At 37.1% G+C, this 15,473-nt stretch overlaps 1 protein-coding gene across 1 annotated transcript; it reads left to right on the forward strand.

Moving 5' to 3' along the window:
- Positions 1 to 1,417: 1,417 nt before the first annotated feature.
- On the forward strand, positions 1,418 to 10,220 carry LOC109680087 (guanylate-binding protein 7-like). Its single transcript, XM_074066986.1, has 9 exons — positions 1,418 to 1,455; positions 1,641 to 1,651; positions 1,747 to 1,848; positions 3,124 to 3,360; positions 4,233 to 4,513; positions 5,735 to 5,947; positions 8,499 to 8,601; positions 8,936 to 9,129; positions 9,942 to 10,220. The coding sequence occupies exons 1-9, from the start codon at positions 1,418 to 1,420 to the stop codon at positions 10,155 to 10,157; spliced, it is 1,395 nt and encodes a 464-aa protein (XP_073923087.1). The 3' UTR covers positions 10,158 to 10,220.
- Positions 10,221 to 15,473: the final 5,253 nt, after the last annotated feature.

The following is a 15,473-nucleotide window of genomic DNA, read 5'->3' on the forward strand; positions in this document are numbered from 1 at the left end:
TGCTGATCCGGTCATTAGATTAGATCCATGGAGAAAGCTGTAATCAATGAGTGTATGGGTCTGATGGGTTGCAGGTAGGAACCATGAAAATGGGGTTTCAATGAAGGACTCTGCTTAAATAAAATTCAGTTTCATCTTTAAGGTTTTGATCTAAGTCTCTGAACTCTGGCAATGAATCCTGTACTGACTAAAAGCATGAATAACACTCACTCCAAATATTGAAAATTGATAATTTATGGTATGTCTTTATAGTATTAGTTGCAATCAATCTTTTCTCCTAATTGTATTTGTCTGAGTCTAAATTGAATGTAGATTTTTGGCTTCCATTACTGCAAAAGGTAGGGAGGAGAGGAAGGCACAGACTTAGAAATTCTGAATTTGAAAATCAGTGTTAAAATTGTCAATTATCATCTAAATATACACCCAAAACAGACTGCTGGTTTATAATAGACTTGCATTGTCAATAGACAAAAATAAAACAAAATATAAACTGATGGTGGCAGAATTCATGGAAGATTTCACAATTTACAAAGCAGCGTGGGGAAATTTGCATCTATTTGAAAGCTGTCCGTAAATATTATTCCCAGACTCCTTTTCCATTCTTACATGCATGGTCTTTGGTTCAGTCCAGTAAAATAACTCTGCAATACCTGAATATTTTGGGCTGTAACAATTCTTCCTTGGCCTATCCTACATTCAACTCCACAAGTCTGTGTTCTATCAACTCTAAGCTCATCTATTTTCAACTTACTCCTGGAAGAAGTTCTTGTGCTAAATTTCCAGAGTAATTTTTCCTATTTATGAGCCTTTCCTCTTTACTTTTTTTTGTTTTACATTCTTACATCCACTTCAGGCAAAAAAATTTTGGTTAAAATTAAAATGTGACATGTTTATTTGCCACTGCCAAAAGTCCCCTTGCTAAGGGACAAGACTGTTACATGGAAATTTATATCCAGAAAACCAAACATAGGTCTGGATTTTGTCAGAGACCCAATGTGGAGTTGTTGAACTTAATTGAACAGCATTTGTGTCCTTACTACTGCCATGATCAAGATGAAGTTCTGGATAAAATAATTTCCCACTTATTAATGGATACCTACCATGTGGTAGACAATTAACAAAATATTTTACACACATGGAGAACTTCATTTGTCTCGATAGCTAACTTGCTAATCTCTGATAAGGACTCAATATTAAATCAATAATGAGATTTGCATTTAGCATTATCTTCGAGATGTGTTATTTCCCTTGGATTCAGCACTAGAACAGCAGAAAGAATGAATGCACAAGCAAATGAGTGAATGAAGAGGGACCCCTAAGTCCCTTGCTCTCATGTGCTGTCTAGGGTGAAGCTAAGAATGACTTGTGGATCTTTTCCCTGGCCGTGCTTCTGAGCAGCACCTTTGTGTACAACAGCATGGGCACCATCAACCACCAGGCCATGGAGCAGCTGCAGTATCCTTCCAGGAACAGAACCTCCATGATTCATTGAGTTTAGGAGAATGATAACTGAGACTATTTCTTCTTTGCTCTAACTGAATTATCTTGGTCAAGTAAGAGTGGACACAGGAGAAAAAGGAATGTTTACAAAACTTGTTTCTAAGTGAGATCTGGATGATTTGTTGTCTCATATTCCTTAGCTGTGATCCCAGTTAGTGACTGAATTAACACAGATAATAAGGGCAAAATGCAGCCCCAAACCAGATGAAGTAGAGGACTCTGCAGTGTTTGTGTGTTTCTTTCCAGACTTTGTCTGGGCTGTTCGGGATTTCACTCTGGAGCTGAAGTTAGATGGGCACAACATCACGGAAGATGAGTACTTGGATTATGCCTTGAAGTTGATTCCAGGTATCAGAGCCTGCCTGGGTGGGGAAAGGTTCAAACAGGGAACTGTGATCAACTCAACCCTGTTCAGCCTTTGACATACATGTTTATCTGAGATTGGATTAGGCTCTTGTTAATGGTGAATGATGATTGACAGGTGGTCATGACTTCAGCAATTTTTGTTGAAAATCTTTGGAGGTTAAGATTTAACTCCCTGAGTAAATTTAGGAGAAATGTTCTATCAAGTGATTTTAGACCCATTAATATCATGAAAAAATTGTGGATTAGAATCAATGCTACTACTTCTAAAGGTTCAAATATTTGTTAGTTAACTGCTCCTTATATTCTATTTTGAGATAAATAGCTCAAGTTAGAATTGAATAAATTCCAAATCACAGGAATGTCTGATGAGCTAATTTTAAAACATATTTCACTGCTTATGTTTATTAACCTATATAGATAAACCCTTCAGAGAAAGGATATTAGTTAAATTACATTTTTTCCTGGAGAAAAGCTGATATATGGCCCCCCAAAATGCTGTTAAATTCTTCCTTTCACCATTTTAATAATATCACAGCCTTATGCAATATGTCATCACATTAATGTTAAAATTTTACTACATGAATTCTATTTAGTAGAATAGATAAACAGTGGTACCTAGTGTTGATATCCATTGTTATTCATTTATTTATTCATTCATTAAACAAATATTTATTTTTAATAGCTGATTTATGACACAGAATCTCTGTAAGGCAATGTCAACTTCAATATAATCTAGCCTCAGGAAATCAAGAGGTTTTCAAATCACATGCAGATTAACTTTACTTTGGAGTTTGTGCTAAAAAAATCAGTAACCATATTTACATCGTGTGTAGTTTTGGCTCTGATTTTGAAACTTTTTTTACTGACTTGAGAATCATCTCCCTTCATGACATTTTCCCTAGCAACATCTTATCCCTACTTTCAACATTATTTTACTTTAGAGCCTATGCCTCATTTCTGACATGGAAGTACAGTATCAGAAACATCTTTTTGACAACTTTTTAAAAATTAATCAATTATTCCAAACCTTTAAAGCATAGTTTATCTATATCCACAATATAAGGACTACAGAAGCCAGTCATAGGTTTCTCCCTTGAGATGACTGACTCCCCTGCTGGGTAGATTACTATGAGCTCTCTGTGTAATTGAATGAAACACAGGATTTATAGTTACACAAAGGTAGTTAGAAAAGTTTTCAATCACATTGTCTGCAGGATGTCTGTTCAGTATGAACTCTTTTTGCAGGAAGGAATCCCTGAATTCAAAATTCCAACAAATCTAGAGAATGTATCAGATATTTCTTTCCAGTCTGGAAAAAATGCTTTGTCTTTGACTGGCCTACAAGTGACAAAAAATTGTTATGCCATACGGAAAATGTTACAGAAAATCAACTGGAATGGAATTTCCAGGTGCAAACAAAAAATTTCTGTACCTATATCTTCACCATGGGAAAGACCAAGACACTGAGAGAGGGGATCGTTGTCACTGGAAATCGTGAGTTACTTTTGTCTCAATGCCTGTTCTTGAGGTTTAGCATGTTTGATAAAGCTATTATTCTTTTGAGGGTTTGTCAATATTTTTGTTTGCTTCTGTAAAGGAACGTGGAAAAGCAAGTGATCACGCATGTTTCTTAATTACACATTTATATATGAGAGTTTATTGAGGTCTAAAAAATGCCATAAAACTAATACACTAAGGATACAAGTACAAACTGCCACTAGGGAGAGAATCCTGAAAGATGAAGAGAAATCCCATGGGATAAATGAGAATATATAAGATCTTTTTTGAATTGACACCAGTCAAAAAATAAACAACAGGCCATAAATTCCTTGCAGTTTGTTTCAGAAACAAATTTAAATAGGGCTGACTTCATGATATGTGGCTTGTGCAATCATGAAGTCTCCAACCTGAGATGGACTCATACTTGGTTCAGTACTCTATGTTGCTATCATTGATTTCTGATCATATTTTTCGAAGGAGACTAGCATTTAAATTTGAAATTAAAACTCACAAATTGTGTAATTTACTGTACTTGTATAAGAAATCTTTTTTTGTTAATTTAAATTGGGAAAGTAGTATTTCAAGGAAGGATTAAAACCTCTTGGTTGTAATTTAGTAATGTGCTAAATATGAGAAACACAAAAGAAGGAGCATATATGAAGAACAGTGATGTATTAAGCAGAAATGGATTATAGATCACATGGAAAGAGCAGGAATTAGGAAAAGAGAAGAAAAAGAAAGAAAGGTAGGAGGAGAAGGAAAATTTAAGATAAACAGATTTTTGAGAGTTTTATAGGCCAGTTCTTAAAGTTTATAAAAACGTTAATGAGAAGTTTCCATTTATTCCCTTACTATATGTCATCCAGGGCTGGGGACACTGGTGAAGACCTACGTGGATGCCATCAACAGTGGAACAGTACCTTGCATGGAGAATGCAGTGACCACCCTGGCCCACCGAGAGAACACAGCCGCTGTGCAGAAGGCAGCCGACCACTACGGTGAGCAGATGGTGCAGAGATTGGGGCTCCCCACAGACACTCTCCAGGAGCTGCTGGACGTGCACACAGCCTGCGAGAGGGAAGCCATTGCGGCCTTCATGGAGCTCTCCTTCAAAGATGAAAATCAGGAGTTCCAGAAGAGACTGCTGGTAATACACTTTAGCATTTACTCCTCCTGAACCCTTCCCTTTTGGAGTAAGGTTTAGCCTCCATCTTTTTTATCCCAGTTCATGTTCTTCTCATCATAGAAAGAACGTAGATTTTTCTGGGTAACAGAGCTCTTCAGGCTACAGTGCCCTTTCTCTAAAAGGCATTATTTTCCATTACACAAAACAAATTATCATGTGGTCAGCAGTTTCAAACAGCATCATTTTATCAGCTCAGAGATCTTTAAGTCAGATGCAAGCACAGCTATCTGGGTGCTCTGCTCAGTGCACTGGATGCTGAAAACATGGAGCCGAATGGGCTTATTTCTCATGCAGTCAATCTGGGGACACGCTCTCCACATTCAAGCAAGCAAGGACACATCAAATCCTTCTCTTGTTTCTAGTCTTTCTGATTTCCTTTCCTGCCACAGCCAGATAAAACTGACATTTTAAAGGGCTCACGTGACTAGGTAATGCCCAATAGGGTACTCTCCATTTCTTAAACTCAACCTGTGCTATTTAACATAATATAATCACAGGATTAACAAGCATCTGATTCACAGGCCCTAGGATGATAAAGGGTGTGGACACAAAGAGAGAGAACTCTCAGGGACATTTTAATTCAACTCTCCAAAGGCACCCTCACTGAAAGCTTGTCTTTCAGTCTGTCTGGGTCTGCCCTAAAAGTAACAAATCTGCTAGTTCATCCTGAGGGAATCCAGCTGAATTGTAATTTATAAGTACAAATAAACAAAAAGTATCGCCTTCAGTATCTTCACACCTTAAACAATCACTGAAAGAATTCTTGAAAGGTTCAAATCTGTTCAGGACACACTTAAATCATCTCTAGGGGATTGGTTTCCCAAGTGTGTATTTTCAACTATAACAACCCACAATCTCTGAGGATATTTTACTTCCAGCCAAAAATTAATGTTTTCCTGTTCGTTGTTAGAGTTTGTATATCTGTTAATCATCCTGCACCTAAATAGATCATCTATTTTCTAACTCCATCATTTTACAGGTATTTTACCTGAAACCATGGGAGATAATAGGGTCTCCAGAGGTCACTCAGAATTGAGCAGAATGGGACTAATCAAATCCCCTGGCTCCTTCCCTGTCCCAGTTCACTGTGTGGCTGTCACACTGCTTCTTCCAAGAGGATCACAAAAGGACCTTCCTCTAACAGTTTCTTTGTATTGTCTTTCCCTTACATTAAATTTTCAGGGCACCATAGAGAGAAAGAAGGAAGATTTTGTCCTGAAGAATGAAGAGGCATCCATCAAATATTGCCAGGATGAGCTGAAGAAGCTTTCAGAGCCCTTGATAGAAGGCATTTCTAGAGGAGCATTCTCTGTTCCTGGAGGGCATAGTCTCTACTTAGAAGCCAAGAGGAAGGTGGAGCAGGACTACCAGCTAGTGCCCAGGAAAGGAGTGAAGGTGAGGAATGGGGAAGAAGGAGTACAATTCAAAGAGCATAGTGAGAGAGTCTTTGCTGCTCCTTCAGAAAATTTAAAATCATAGCAGCACTTGTGAAATGAAAGCATAGTATGGAGATACATTGGTATTTTTCATTTTTTTTTCTACTGGTAGTTGGATGCTGTTAAATTAATAAGAAATAATTTTTCCCAAGGAGGATTTAGAGCCAAGAATCCAGGTGAAACAAACCATTTTCTTCTTTATCAAAGAAGGAGGAAAATTTAGGGAGGGGGTATAGCTCAGTGGCAGAATACTTGTGTGGCATGAGTCCCATCTGCAGGACTGAGTTCTATCTCAAGCACCATGAGAAATTTTCTTTTTTAAAAAAAGAATAGTTTTTCCGCTAAACAAAGTAAATAAATAGAATACGAAGAAAAGATGTTACTTCAGGTGGACAAAACAACAGCACCTTGACTTTGGTAATGATGGTTATTATAAGACAACTATAACTGGTATGAATAAACAATGAGGATGATAATGACCATAGTGGTTAGCAGACCTTGTGCATTCAATTTCCCATACTAGGAATAGTTTCAGGTGATTTTGTTAGATTGCCAATTTAATTCTCAGAGTGTATGTTAGCTATTACCCTCTTTTACATTTATGCATTAGAAATATATAATATGTAAATGACTTTTAAGTTGTCTAAGAGACACAGTCAGAAAATGCCAAAGCTAATAGGGCAGTCATTAGAAACTCAGAATTTTTTTCTTTTGAGGAATTTTCATGTATTCTGTAATGGCTGCACAAATTTACATTCCACCCAGAAAGAATAAAGGTTTCCCTTTTTCACATCCTCAGCAATATTTATTATATTTTGACTTTTTGATAATAACCATCCTAACAGGGATAAAGTATTATCACACTGTGATTTTAATTCATAGTTCAGAAATGATTAGTGATGTTGAACACTTCTACAGATGCCTGTTGAAAAATGTCTATCCAGGTCTATTTTCCATTTATCAGTCATGTTATTTGGGTTTTTTCTATTGAGTTGTATGAGTTCCTTATATACTTTGGATAATAACCCCTTAACAGATATATAGTTTGCAAATATTTTCCTCCATTCTATATATTACCTTTTCATTGTGTTGTTTGGTTCGTTATGCAGAAACTTTTTGGTCTGATGTAGTCTCACCTATTTCCCTGCTTGTGTTTTTGGTGTTCAATCCAAAAATCATTACAAAGTCCAATTTCAATGGACTTTTCCCCAAAAGTTTTTCTAAGAATTGAAAATTTTCAGGTATTATGCTTAACTCTTTAATCCATCTTTAGTTGGTTTTAATGTGAGGTGTAATTCAGGGGTCCAATTTCATTCTGACCTGGCTTTCTGTGCCATTCCACTGGTCCATATATCTATTCTTATGTCATTACCATGATGCTTTTGCTACTAAATAATATAATTATATATGCATGCATATCCACATATATTGCACAGTATCCACATATATGGTATGTTATGTATCTATATAGATATATAGAGATATACATACCATATATGTACACACATCACATATATATCTATGGATTATTATTCGGCTTCAATAAAGTTCTGCCATTTGTGACAATATGGATGAAATTTGAGGACTTTGTCACATTAAATAAGCCAGCTACAAGAGGACAAACACTGTAAGGTGAAATTATAATGGTGAAAGAGAAGGAGAGAGAGAGAGAAAACAAACAAAAAAATACAAGTCAAATTCATATTGACATAGTTATAATGGTGATTACCAGCGCCTGAGAGCAGAGGGAAAGGGAAGATATTAGTTAAAAGATAGAAATATACAGTTATGAAGATGAGTAAGTCCTGAGAACCTATTTATGGTAGGGTAACAATAGTTAAAATAATATATTGTATACCTGAAAATTACTAAGAGAGTAAATCTTAAGTGTTATCACATCAGCAAAATGTAACTATATGAGGTGCTTGATATGCAAATTAAAATTTTTGTAGTACTCATTTACCAATGTAGACATATAACAAAACATCGTGTTGTATACCTTAAACATATAGAATTTTTATTTGTCAATCAACCTCAACAAAGATGGAAAAACTAAGAAGATAGCCTAGGAAAGCTTCCTGGTACAGATGGTAAGAGATACACATTGAAGTTTATATAGATATTATCCCATTAAGGAAGGGTAGAAGACCACCATATGATCCTGCTATATCAGGATCAAAGAAATATAAGTCAGCATGCAATAGAGACACCTATACCCGCATGTTTACAGCAGCACTATTCACAAGAGCCAAGTTACAGAATCAGCCTAGGAGTCCATCAACAGATGAATGGATAAAGAAAACATGATACATGCATACAATGGAATATCATTCAGCCATAAAAAGATGACATATCATTTTCAGACTTTTGGTTGATTGTGGCCATGGAATTCAAGGACCTCTCTGAGATCTGAAGCAGAGTCAGTTTTGAGATTTTATGGAAAACAATTTCTTCATCAGAAGACTAGATCTTCACTGCCTAAATAGTTTTGCTCTTTCTTGATTCCCCAGGCAGGTGAGGTTCTCCAGAGCTTCCTGAAGTCCCAGGATACTATACAGAAATCCATCCTGCAGTCAGACAAAGCCCTCACAGAAGGAGTGAAGGCCATCGCAGGTACAGGGGAGGGCACTGCACTTAGAGAGGTAGATGATTCCTGAAAAGCCCTCTGACTAATATACAGGAAGACGACTCTCTTGAAAGAAAAATTATTTTTCTCCTATGGAACACAGGTTCTCCTGGATTTGGAAACAATAGGGGAGTTGGGGGTCACACAGCCAGCCAGCCAGTACTGGTCCTGCATGGTGGGAATCATGATCCTGCTTCCATGTCCAATGGGAAAATCAAGAGATTCCCTTCTTGGGAAATCAATTTGGTCTTTTAGTTCAGGAGGGTAGAGATCAGGCCTGACTCTTGTTTTCTTTCCTGTCTAAAAACCATTGTGAAACAGCTAAGAGGACCAGGAAAGAGGCAGCTGAGAAGGAACAAGAGCTATTAAGACAAAAACAGAAGGAGCAAGAAGAAATGATGGAGGCTCAAGAGAGAAGCTTCCATGAAAACATGGCTCAACTGCAGCAGAAGTGGGAAATGGAAAGGAAGAATATTCTGAAAGAGCAGGAAAGGATGCTGCAGCACAAGCTGAAGGTGAATCTCAACAGGACCTGGAAGTGCCTGACAAAGAGTGTCCTGGTTCCTTAGGAAGGGGAGATCCAAGGTTTTAGATCAGGAATGATTCCCAGAGAAAATGCAAACCTCAAGTACTCCTGGATCCTACTGAAGCCCTGTTAAGTCTGCAAGATTCCATTACTTGAATAGCATTAGACTTTAGAGGGTTGAACTAATCTCCCCTAAAGTGTTGTGCTGATGTTCGTTGACATTAAAGGATGTTTACTGAGCCTCAATTGAATAGGACCTTAATCTACTAGTCCTTCTGATTCTTGGTGTGACCATCAAAGAGACATGAGGTAGATTCATCTAGTCTGAATGTATCATCTTTGACCTGATAGAAAAGGGAGAATGTTGAAAGCTCAGAAATTGCTCCATTTGTTTCCATATCTGCCTGATTCATCCTGTACAGCTGGAGTCCCCATAGAGCTTGATAACCAGTGTTCTACACAAGGTCAACATTTGCCACAGTCTGTTAGATGATTCTGACTGTGCCACCTGTTGGAGTTGAGAATCAGAGTGCAACCCATATTCTCTCCCAAATGGCATACTTTCTGTTGAAACAAAACTCCTCTCCACCCTGCAGTGAGACAGTGTTGAGGAAATATCATAGATGTGAAAACCTTGCAGAGTACACCCCCACTACTCTAAGGGTCATCCTGGTGACTATAATATCAGAGAACCTTCTAAGATGGAAGGGAATAGACACATGTGCTTCAGTAGAGGTTCTTAGGTGCAAAACTCTGACTGTTAATGATTGAAGAGTTTCAAAAGTTGACTCTCTTTTATAGGTGCAAGAAGAACTGCTTATTGATGGATTTAAACAGAAATCTGAGGAATTAAATAAAGAGATAAATCAACTACAAGAGATTGAAATAAGTAAAAACAAGAGCCCCTCAATATTTTCACAGTTCCTTGATACACTTGGCACTGTATTTATTGCAGTACTACCTGGGGCTGGTAAATTACTTGGTGCAGGATTGAAAATACTCAGTCCACATATATAACAGTGCAAGAATTCCTAGTAAGGAATTTATAAAATGAAGTTTTTTTACTTTAATAGCAGGATACCATGGCTCATTGTTAATGTTTATGCATCTTAGCAGTTTCATTCGTGAAAAGTTTAAATGTAAAAAAAAAACAATTATCAAAGAATATCAGGGCCTGATATCCATAAGGACAAACTTAATTTTGATTGATTTAATTAATTTCAAACATTGGGAGACAAATTAGAAGATATTGAAATTATTTCTAGAAAATGTTTCAGCAAAGCAAAAGGACACATGACAAAATGGAGAAAACATTTGCATTGCATACTTTAGCCATGGAGATAATGTATTATGAGAGCTTGTGAGAAGTGACCAACAAACACATTTTAATATGCAGAAATATAAGAATAAGTGTGTGACATTACTTAAATAAAATCTGTGCAAATTAAAATTGTGTAGTTCTTATTTCATCTCTATTATGGGCAAGGAAGAGTGATTTTGACAAGACTTTAGAATGCCAAGAGTTTGATGAAATTCACAGTCTTTCCTCTCTACTAGTGAGAGTGTAAACTGTTGCAACTGTACATCAAAAATTAACATGCATGGTTCTACGTGAGCACAAATTCATCCTGACCTTCATCCCACAAAGAGATAAAGAAAAAGAGTCATGGATAACAGCATACCAGTCTCCTGTGTTGCCCCAGTGTGGACAGTGCTCTTGGGTTACACAGGAGCCAAAGGTGGCTGTGATAGCCCACTGTCAGTTGCAATGCCTCTTGGGCCATTGTTACACAACACACAGACTATTAAATTGCAACGGAGTGGTACATGATACTCCATGTCTGTCCCATGTACCCTGTCTGTGTCAACAGGGTGCCGACCTTTTCTATGCATTGTAGAATGTACTGCTTTTGTTGAATAACCTGTTGGACCTTGAGTAACTTTAGTGGTGGGCAGGAGTAGACACACTACCCTTCATTCCTCTGTGGGAGGCAACATTTCCTATGGGCCAGTAGGTCTGACCTATGTAAACAGAGACGAGACATGGATATCAGGGTGAACTCAGTAGTGAGAAACATCATCATTGCTCACTGAAAAAGCCTAAGACCACATTCATATACACATGTGAATCAATCTGATGTGGGTTGCTGCATTCCCTCTACAAAGTCCCAATGCCATCACCTTGCCCCTTCCCTGTAGGTCTTAGAATTATTATCACTTGGGAAACAGTATCCAAAAGCTCCACAAACATCTGGATTTCCACTCTCCTCTTTTCCCCTTTTAACCTAACAGGAGAATAGGGCCACCATTTTAGAAGAAGATGAAGGCCTTGACTCCATCTCTAATGGTTACATTTGAAGGAAATCATGACAGATGTGAGAGGATTTTTTCATCCTGTTTGGCTCATTGTAGTTACAATTGTCTTCTGCATCACCCTGGCAAGCCAAAGAAAGCCTGGGAGACTTCTGTATACCTTCTCCATACTGTGCTCAGTACTGCTGGCATTCAGGATTCCAGATCTTCCCAGTCCTGAAAACACTTCTGCTCTTGAGTTTTTATGGCGCTAATCAGAAATTTGACTTCTAGTATATAAGCGCCCCTTCTGCCTTATACCAGAAATCTGTGGGAATCCCATGGTTTTTGTTTGTTTGCTTGCTTATTTTTTTGTCTATCAATTGTTTCAACAACCAAGGCCACAGAGTTCTGCAGATCTACCCTGATCTTCCTCTGATCCTCCCTTTGTTCACTCCTTTTGTTTACTTCTCTACTTCACTTTCTGGTCCTTTAGGTACAATTTCTCATTATGGGGTCAGTCTAGGAAAACTCTCAGAAGAGACCATAGATAAAACTTTTCCATTTCCATTGCACAAGAGATTTTTTTCTTTTTATTAAAATTTTTATTAGGATACACCCATTATACAGGGGGGCATTCATAGTGACAATTCCAGTTAGGCTTGTGTTGTACATTGCTTAGATCACTCCCATCCTCTCTTCCCTTCAATGCTCTCCCTTCCCCACTTAAAGCAATTGCAAGAGGGTTCTTTAATCTATTTCATAATAAGTATATGAAGTTCAACAATCATATACCCTCATCTTGATCTCCTTCATTCACCCTCCCCCTCCCACTAGTACTCCCAACACACACACACACACACACACACTGTACCTATTTCGCAGTTTTGTCTTTCATTATTAATATTTAATTTGGTGTCCTGAGGGTTTTCTCTATGTTTCCACACTGTTCAACCCTTTCCATTGCTCTTGCTTACCTCTTTACTTCCCACCCCCCATTTTTCAACAGCTTTCAATACACATCCTTATATCCTCTACTTTTACAGGTGTTATGTTTTATAATATTACCAGTACTGTTTCATTCTCTTTTCCTTTCCCTCTGTCCCCAAGTTCCATAGAGTAGTTCCACTATTACTGATATGTTCTACATATGAGTTTATATATGGTTGTCTTGTGTATATGTTTATCATTTTGATCTATCTTCCACAAATGAGAGAAAACATGTCATTTATCTTTCTGAGCCTGGCTTACTTCACTTAACATAATGTCTTCCAGTTGCATCCATTCACCTTCAAGTCACATGTCATTATAATTTTGGCTGAGTAAAACCCTGTTGTGTATATATACCATAATTTCTTGATCCATTCATCAGTTGTAGGGCACCTGGGTTTTTTCCAAAGCTTGGCTATTGTGAATAGTGCTGCAATGAGTACTGATGTACAGGTGTCTCTATTGTATCCTGACTTATATTCCTTCACATGGTAGTTCCATCTGTAGCTTTTTGAGGAATCTCATACTGCTTTCCATAGTGGTTGTACTAACTTGCATTCCCACTAGTAGTGTATAAATGTTCTTGTATCGTCAAATCCTCGCCAGCACTTGTTGTTGCTATTGTCCTTGAATATGGCCATTGTAACTGGGGAGAGATGAAATCTGAGTGTAGTTTTCATTTGCATCTCTTTTGTAACCAGGGAAGTTGAAAACTGCTTCATGTATTTACTGGTCATTTGTACCTCTTCCTTTGAAAATTCAGTTTAATTCATGTGCCCATTTCTTCATTGGGAGCTGATTCTTTGGGGTTTGAGTATTTTGAGTTCCCTATGGATTCTGGACATTAGTCCCTTAGCAGATGAATAACTGGCAAATATTTTCTCCCATTCTGTGGGTTGTCTCTTGAGTCCAGTGACTGTTTCTTTTGCTGTGCAGAAACTCTTTAGTTTAATGCAGTCTCATTTCTTCATTCCTTCTCTTAGATGCTGACCCAGTTAGCGATATTTCATCAAATGTAGGTCCTTCATATTCTTGGGAAACCATAACATCAGTGACAAGGCTTCAGAAAAATTATAAATCCTATTACATGACATGAGCACACACATTTCTATATGGTGAATAAATATTTACAAATATACACTTCTCTATATAAAGAAATAAAGTACTTAAAAAAGAAATAACCTACTAAAGAGCATGTTCTATAGTTAAATATTCAACTAATATTAGGACAGAGAACTGTGATTTCAGAAAAGAAGACTCATGATTCCCAGTAACCTTGACACTGTTCCTGGGGTCTTAGTCATTGCAGGTGAAGATGTATGAACAGAAAATTTTTCAATTATTTCTAGAATTTCAGATCTAGGATGTTTTTCAGAACACCCTCAAGAGGAACCAAGAGCTCCATTTCATATTTTGGGCAAAGACAAAACACTGCTGTTCAGGAAAGAGATGACTAAGACAATCTGAATATGTTGAAATTTTTAACTCTGGTATTGTCACCTGAGGAAGAAGGAAACAACATGATAGTGAGGACAGTCCTAAGACATGGCAGTTCAAGAATGTTATGACTGGGATTTTTGTTCCTTGTAGTCTCTGTTTTTATAGATCTCCTTTTATACTACCATTCAATGGCTCACTGAAATCAAATTCAAACCAATGATGTATCTCTGGAGACAAATTTTGGGAAACATTCACCCATGCAGACGGTATGGCTGACATTCACAAAACCATTTCATGTTCATTGAGGTGCAATGCCAACATCCTGAAGCTATTCCCACAACACCAAGGACAAGGATTAACTTGGACAAACATATTTCTTTCCAACAAGAAACATAAGTGATTTTTTGGCATTTTTTGTTTGCTTGGGTTTTTTTTTTGTCAGTTTTCATTGATTTTTATTTTACTTTGTTTTTTTCATTGTCGGTTTCCAATCATCCAATTTGTTCTTGCTTTACTGTTTCTCTCATTTATCTTTATTTCTTGTTTTTTCTTTTCTTTCTTTTTTTAACTTGGTTTCTAACCATTCAATTTTTTTCCTTTTTTTCTCTTTTCTCCCTCCTTATCCTACAAATCCCTCTCTATTTCCTTGTTATTAATAGAGAGAACTTTCTTATACTGTTATCTTCTACATCTACCACCCATTCTTTCTACCACCCTTTCTTTCTACCATCCTATTTCTCTCTCTTCTCCATGCCTTCTCCATCCATATACCTTTCAACCAGTGTTGAGTTCTCAGAGTTTTGCTCCTGTACAACCCTATTGCGGAGACAGATAAAGGTTCCAATCATTCCTTACTCATTCAAAATCTTGATTAATTGCCAAACTGTTTGACTTGTTACTGCAGTAGGTTCTCCACTCACCTGAGGAAGTACAAGGAAACAGACCAACAGATGTACAAATCATAGCACAGAAATTTAATTATGAGAAACCAAGGAGATATCTCACCTCCAAAGTCCCATCACAACTAAAAATGTGAATACAAAGATACTATATTGGCTGAAATGTCTGAAAGAGAATTGAGAAGCCTACTGTTAAAAACGATCAGTGAACTCAAAGAGGATTCAAATAAACAGATAAATTGAGGCTAACAATTTGTTGCTAGAAAGTCAGCAACATGGAAGAGAAATTCAGCAAGGAGATGGAAATTATGAAAAATAATCAAGTAGAAATGAAAACCTCAATAAATCATATAGAAACCACAGCAGACAATAAGATCAAACAGAAGAAAGAATATCAGAGATGGAAACAAGATTGAGGAATTATTGCACTCAAACAGTCACAAGGAAAAAATGAATGCACATGAATACAAGAACTCTGGGACACAATCAAAAGACCAAACCTGAGAATTCATGGGGTAGACAAAGGAGCTGAAATATGAACTAAAGGTATAAGAAGTCTATTCGATGAAATTATAATAGGAAATTTCCCAAATCTATGCAAAGTATAGACACCCATTACAGGAGGCATTTTGACCTTCAAATATACATGACTAGTTATGAACAAACCTACATCACATCATAATTGAAATATAAAAACTAGAGAACAAAAAAG

Source organism: Castor canadensis, chromosome 3 (genome assembly GCF_047511655.1).
Source record: "Castor canadensis chromosome 3, mCasCan1.hap1v2, whole genome shotgun sequence".
Taxonomy (NCBI): domain Eukaryota; kingdom Metazoa; phylum Chordata; class Mammalia; order Rodentia; family Castoridae; genus Castor; species Castor canadensis.